The 5658-nt window shown below is 40.5% G+C and overlaps 1 protein-coding gene across 1 annotated transcript; it reads right to left on the bottom strand.

Moving 5' to 3' along the window:
- Positions 1 to 1302: 1302 nt before the first annotated feature.
- Positions 1303 to 4925, bottom strand: fkbpl (FKBP prolyl isomerase like). Its single transcript, XM_013910681.1, has 4 exons — positions 4869 to 4925; positions 3758 to 3919; positions 3379 to 3677; positions 1303 to 2072 (listed from the first exon to the last, which is right to left on the bottom strand). The coding sequence occupies exons 2-4, from the start codon at positions 3915 to 3917 to the stop codon at positions 1404 to 1406; spliced, it is 1128 nt and encodes a 375-aa protein (XP_013766135.1). The 5' UTR covers positions 3918 to 3919; positions 4869 to 4925; the 3' UTR covers positions 1303 to 1403.
- Positions 4926 to 5658: the final 733 nt, after the last annotated feature.

Consider the following 5658-nt stretch of genomic DNA (forward strand, 5'->3'; position numbering starts at 1 on the left):
GTCGGACTGGAGCTCTCTGCCCTTTACCAATCCAGCCACGGGCCCATCCATCTGGCCCATCAAGACTCACTCTCATTTCATCAGTCCATAAAACCTTAGGTATTGAATTGCATATAAATGTCCTTTAATTTCTGAGGAATTTTACAGTGAATCTGGCTGAAACCTGGCACACAGGTACAGTAGGTGTCCCAGAGGAGGGATGTGCTGAAAGTTGGACCTCAACTACTCAGGATGATTTTTAATGAATTTCTGACATTTCCATAATTGTATTGACTGTATCGGGCTGTTTTATTGTAATTTGTGTGCGCGCATGTGCGTGCGACTGTTCGCGCGCGTGCACGTGTGCGCGGGTATAGGCTTTCAATCGGCACATAAAGCGAAAAGGCGCTACCGTAAAGACCGTAAAGACTGGTGTAAAAGCGCAAGGAAATTTATGCGGCGGATAGGAGGCGGCTGGTTTGACCGCGGCTCACAAATGACGGCTCACTTTACCGCGGTCTTGGACCGGCAAAAGTGACCCGAAACAGGCGCTCTGGTGGAGTTACTTTGTGTGTGTGTTTATAAGTAGTTTTAAACCTTGTGATCCACAAAACAGCATAACAGTAAAATAAGAACTGACTGCTCAGTGCGGAGCAGCGGCTTCGCTCATGCGCGATTCATTTGCAGTTTGGACGCATAGGTGTGAACATCTCCTGCAGCTGGGGGAGGACTATCCTCCGCCCGTGAGCGCTTTAGCACGGGTGAGGTGCCCACGGCAGCACCGCTGCTTGTTCAGAGCAACACGCTCTTTCACGTCAAAAAGTCGTCATAAACAAGTCTCCAATAACACCAGAAAAAGTCGCCAGATTTGTCGCTTTTTTAGAAAAAAAAGTTGCTAAGGGGTCTGAAAACTCGCTAAATATAGCGACAAAGTCGCTAAGTTGGCAACACTGGTTTTTCTTTTACAAGAAATAAAAAAAAAAATTAGACCACCACCGGACTGGTAACTACCAAAATCATTTCTTATGTTAGCGTGGTTAATCTACCGGTGTGAACGAGGATTTGCATCAAAATTATATTATAATGCTAAAGTATAATTATTGTTGTTATCCATGCATTTTTAAAGCTGAAAAAAAAAATTAGGGGGCAATGAGGGAATTGATGTACATAATATAAAAGATAGGCTACAAAGAAATGTTGTCATGGTGTCATTTGTCTCTTTCTCCTGCAACTACAATTCCAAATAAACCTTCTGACGTGTGATTTCTACCTTCGTGCATCTCTCACAAGAAAGGAAGAACAGAGTTGGAGGAGAAACATGACTCTACATCACAGTGGCTTTATTTTAGATCGAGGCAGTGGTTGTTAATGCACTTACATTTAATGGGGAATCATGAGAACACACATTTCTCTCTACTGATATTTTATCTTGAGCTGAACATTTTGCTTAGTCTCAGTCCCAGCTGTGCATTTGTTGCTTTCTCTCTACTTGCAATATCTTTAAGCGCTTTCAGAGCAGCAGGCATTTCTGGCTGCAGCTCCAGCAGTTTCCTAAATGCCTGTTTGGCCTCTTCCAATTCATTCACAATCTGGCATGCTTTCCCCAGCCGGTACCAGGCTTTGGCACAGCCGGGTTCCAGCTGAGTGGCTTTAGCAGCATTGGCCTTAGCCCGCTCTGGTTGGTTCAGTTTTAGCTGGCACAGGGACAAGTTGGAGTGGAGGTCAGCTTTCATTTTGTTGAGTTCTTCAGCTGAAGGATCAAGTGTTTCCAGAGTTGCTTCTCTCTGCTCCTCAGCTTCATACTCCCATCCCTTTTTCGCCACATCTCTAACGTGATTACAAAAAGTGATGACTAGTTTCATGGCCTTGCTGTAGCTGTCCGCGGCCCCCCACAAATCCTCGCTCCTGAATCTCACTCCGCCCGTGTCCTTGTGTGACTTGACCCATTCCCATTTTTCACCAGGAGACATCTCCCAGGCTTCCTTGCCTGGTGTGAAAGCTTGCAATTCCACTGTGGCAAAAAAGGGAAGGCTTTCATCTGAGGGTCGTGGAACAGCAGCATCTGGTCCAGTTTCCAAAGGAGAAAGCTGTATCTGGGTAGCAAAATACAATGTTAAGACCTTTCATCTTTACACGGTTGACAGTTAAAAACAAAACCAAGGAGAAACACGACAGAGCATCGGTCATTTAGCCATCACGATTTCATCAAGAAAGATGAAGGGAAAGATCATTTAAACAAAACAGTATTTACACAGGTTGAGAGAAATGTGTGTTTTAGGATGAGCTATCAAATGATGGTCAGCCAGAAATTAGAGATCAATTTGAGAAATTGGAGATATTAATTTAAGTTACAAAGAGTACTTTTAAGGTGTTCGGGGGGAGAAGACAACAGAAGGAAATTTTACTTTAAGCATCAGCTAGCTAGGACAACACAAAGATTAATGAGTCCAACGGTTAGGAGTATACGACTGTGGAAGTCTTCATTATAATTTAAAGAGTTGTATAAATTTATATTGTTTTAAAAAGTGTTACATGTCTAAAACGATAACTCAATATGAAGAATGTGAATGAAATTGGAGTTAATTGAAAAAGGATCCATTAGTTTTTTGCCTCGTTTATTTTATATATATATTATTCTGGTATATTCTGATTGGAAATGTGTTGTTAGGACCGGAGATAAATGTTAATGTTAGTTTGTTCCTTGATTTTTGGTGCCCACTTGCAATATAAGTTGGATTGTAGATAGGCAGCAGCGTTTAATAAGAATATATTCTTCTTCCTGCTGCTTTTCACACGTGGTTGCAGTGCTTTACTGATAGAAAGTGTGGTTGGTTTGTCTGAAAGAACTAACTGTGCAAACTGTTGACCAAGTGTGGAATAAATAAATAAATAAGAAACACTGTGGAGGTCAAGCAGTGCCAAAATTAAAGAAATTAAATACATCTATCAATAAGGGGCAAATGTGTCACAAATTAATTAATGCTGAAATAATTAATTAAATTTCAATTTATTAAAATATCAATTAATTTTATTTTACACATATTTAATTATTTGTCTATTTAATTCATTTTTTCATGGCTCCTTTGCTGCAGGGAATCAAGAAACAATTTAAATCATCACTGCGGCTCGTCAACTGACCCTGACGTCTGATTGGTTATCATTTACTGCAAGCTAAGATTGATCCCAGACTTGATACAGTGGACTTGGAGACAGATAGCCCAGAATGCATATAGTACAGAATACAAACTGTAAAGAAAGTTTTCAAATACTCCTGTTTCTGTGACACCAAATACACTTTAAGCTTTTCTTATTTCATGAAGTTTACATTTATTTTTTCTGCCTCATCCATCAAAAAACAGAATACTGAAACAAAGACTTCAATACTCAGTTAAATCTTACCTCACACTTCTCCCCAGCTCTCATTCCCTCCAAACACGCCTCTGTGATATCACACTGACCATCCCCCAGCCTCAGTGTTGTCCAGTCACCCAGTGGGACCTGCAGCACAGAGTCTTTACACCTCACAAAGGGTGTGGTACCAGATTCAGTAAGTTCAGCGGTGAACGGATCAGGCTGGGCTGGCAGCTTCTCACCTGTTTTTTCACATGCTACATTCTCTGCTTCATCATTGTTAGCTTTGAGACGCACTCGGACTCTACACAGCGAACCCAACCTTGGACAATTATTTGATGAAATTGCTGTAAGATACAAAGAAACATTTGTTAGCTGGAGTAAAGAAAACTCATTCATTATAACAAGGAACAAATGAGTATCATACGTGTTACACCTGCTGGATCAGAAGCTGTCTGCTGACTGTTTAGACACTTTTGGTGGACCTTCCAGAGGCCTCGGGGACACACAGAGACCCAGGAGGTGTTGCAAACGCTATCATGATCACTTTCAGTATGTAGTGTTTCTGGAGGGTAATCGGGCTCCATCACTGGATAAAATAATAAGAAAGAAAAGTTTACCACATGTTATGTTCATACATTCATTTAAGACAATAAACAGCTTTGTAAGGTCACATGACACGACCATCTTTATTCTTCAACATAGCTCGAAGTCTGTTAGCCAAGCTTTTCTCATTTCTTTACTTTTTCAGGAACATTTGTCCAGGTTTCTTACAGGACATTTAAAGCTCTTCTCTGGATGTTGGCTGCTTTTCAGAATACTTGTGTGTTTTTCCATTTAGGTATGCTTTTAGTGCTTTGCAGTGTGTTTGGGATCATTGCAATTCAGAAAAATGAAGCTGTTGTGAATCAGATCCTTTCAGCATGATAGCGCACGATGGATCTAAATCTGACTGTACTTTTTTGCATTTATATTTCCTTCAATTTTGAGAAACTCACAACACATCGTGTCTCAAATGCCGCAAAAAACCATTACCGAACCCTCACCGTGTTTTATAGATGGATGTGGACACTTACTGCACCTCTCTCAGGCTCTGTGTCAGGGCTTTGCTGGATGCAACCTTTGCATGATTCTTTTTAAGGACACACTGCAAGTCCATTAGATTTAAGCAACCATACTGTTATTACTGCAATGTTACAAAGCTGACTGTTGACAACAATCACCAACAGGTCAGGGATATTCAACTAAGCGTCGCCAATACTACTACTGATAGATAGCACTGTTTTAGCTAGCACGCACATTAACACGCCCCAGTAACGTTAGAACGATAACTAGCATCAGGTAGCTATCGTGCAAGTCCACAGGACCTGAATTTAACTATTCTACATTATACGAGCGATAGTCAGTTGGTGCCTATAGCTCACAAATGTCCAACTTACCTCATATAAATGCATAAAAGTTGGTATCTGCTATTCCAATAATCTAAAAGAAATAAAGATGGCAGATTACCAGTGATGACACGAAAACAAACACCTTACAGTGATCGCTTTCTTCTTCGCTTTCTGTTAGTGCGGCTTCTTCTTCTTTGTGTGTAGTGGCGGATGAAAGGCAACTGCTATGTTCCGCCCCCTACCGCACTGAAGTATATTTATGTTGGCTGTTTCAGCGATAGCCGAAATGTAGGCCCCTTTACGCGCCCTCGTGGGCCATGAAGGTATTGCAGGTGGGCAAAAACCCTGCAAATATCACCTGCTCATATACTTCAAATGATTACAATGAAATAGTTTTTATTACTTTTTTTAGTTAATAAAATAATGTCAATATTACATGCTTCAGATCATCAGGCAAATTTTAACATTAGACAAAGATAACTGGAGTATTTACAGAATGGAGTTATCATAATTGGAAATGACTATGGCAAATATAAACATGCAAATAGATTTTTTTCACAGGATTGTATGTCTGGCACATTTCTGAAGTTCACATCTCAGAAAGTTGTTCACCCCAATGTTCAGCACAAAGTTACGCCCATGCACTGGTGTCCCTGGGAGGACCAAAACATTTGAATTTTGAATACTACTAATCGGTCAGAAATACAAAACAATGAGGTCATACCATTAAGGAAAAAGTTGATTGGTTAAGTCATAAAAAATTGGATTGATTACCCCCCCCCCAAATCATTGATATTTCACAATTGTCATAACAGTAGGATGATGCACAGGATTTGAGAATTGCACCAAAGCAACTCAGAATGTTAGAAAATTGTAAAGACATAACTTTCCAGTAGGGGTCGCCCTCTCACCAGCAATATAACACAGCTGTGATCAG

This window comes from Pundamilia nyererei, unplaced genomic scaffold (genome assembly GCF_000239375.1).
Source record: "Pundamilia nyererei isolate P.nyererei 1_Seehausen unplaced genomic scaffold, PunNye1.0 scaffold00047, whole genome shotgun sequence".
Classification (NCBI taxonomy): Eukaryota; Metazoa; Chordata; class Actinopteri; order Cichliformes; family Cichlidae; genus Pundamilia; species Pundamilia nyererei.

Bases quoted from the DNA above. Each gene is read 5' to 3' on its own strand.
- fkbpl (XM_013910681.1), bottom strand. From the start codon at position 3,917: ATGGAGCCCGATTACCCTCCAGAAACACTACATACTGAAAGTGATCAT. The intron at 3,678-3,757 runs GTATGATACTCA...TGTATCTTACAG, and splicing joins TGATCCAGCAGGTGTAACAC to CAATTTCATCAAATAATTGT. The intron at 2,073-3,378 runs GTAAGATTTAAC...TTTGCTACCCAG, and splicing joins GAGCTGGGGAGAAGTGTGAG to ATACAGCTTTCTCCTTTGGA.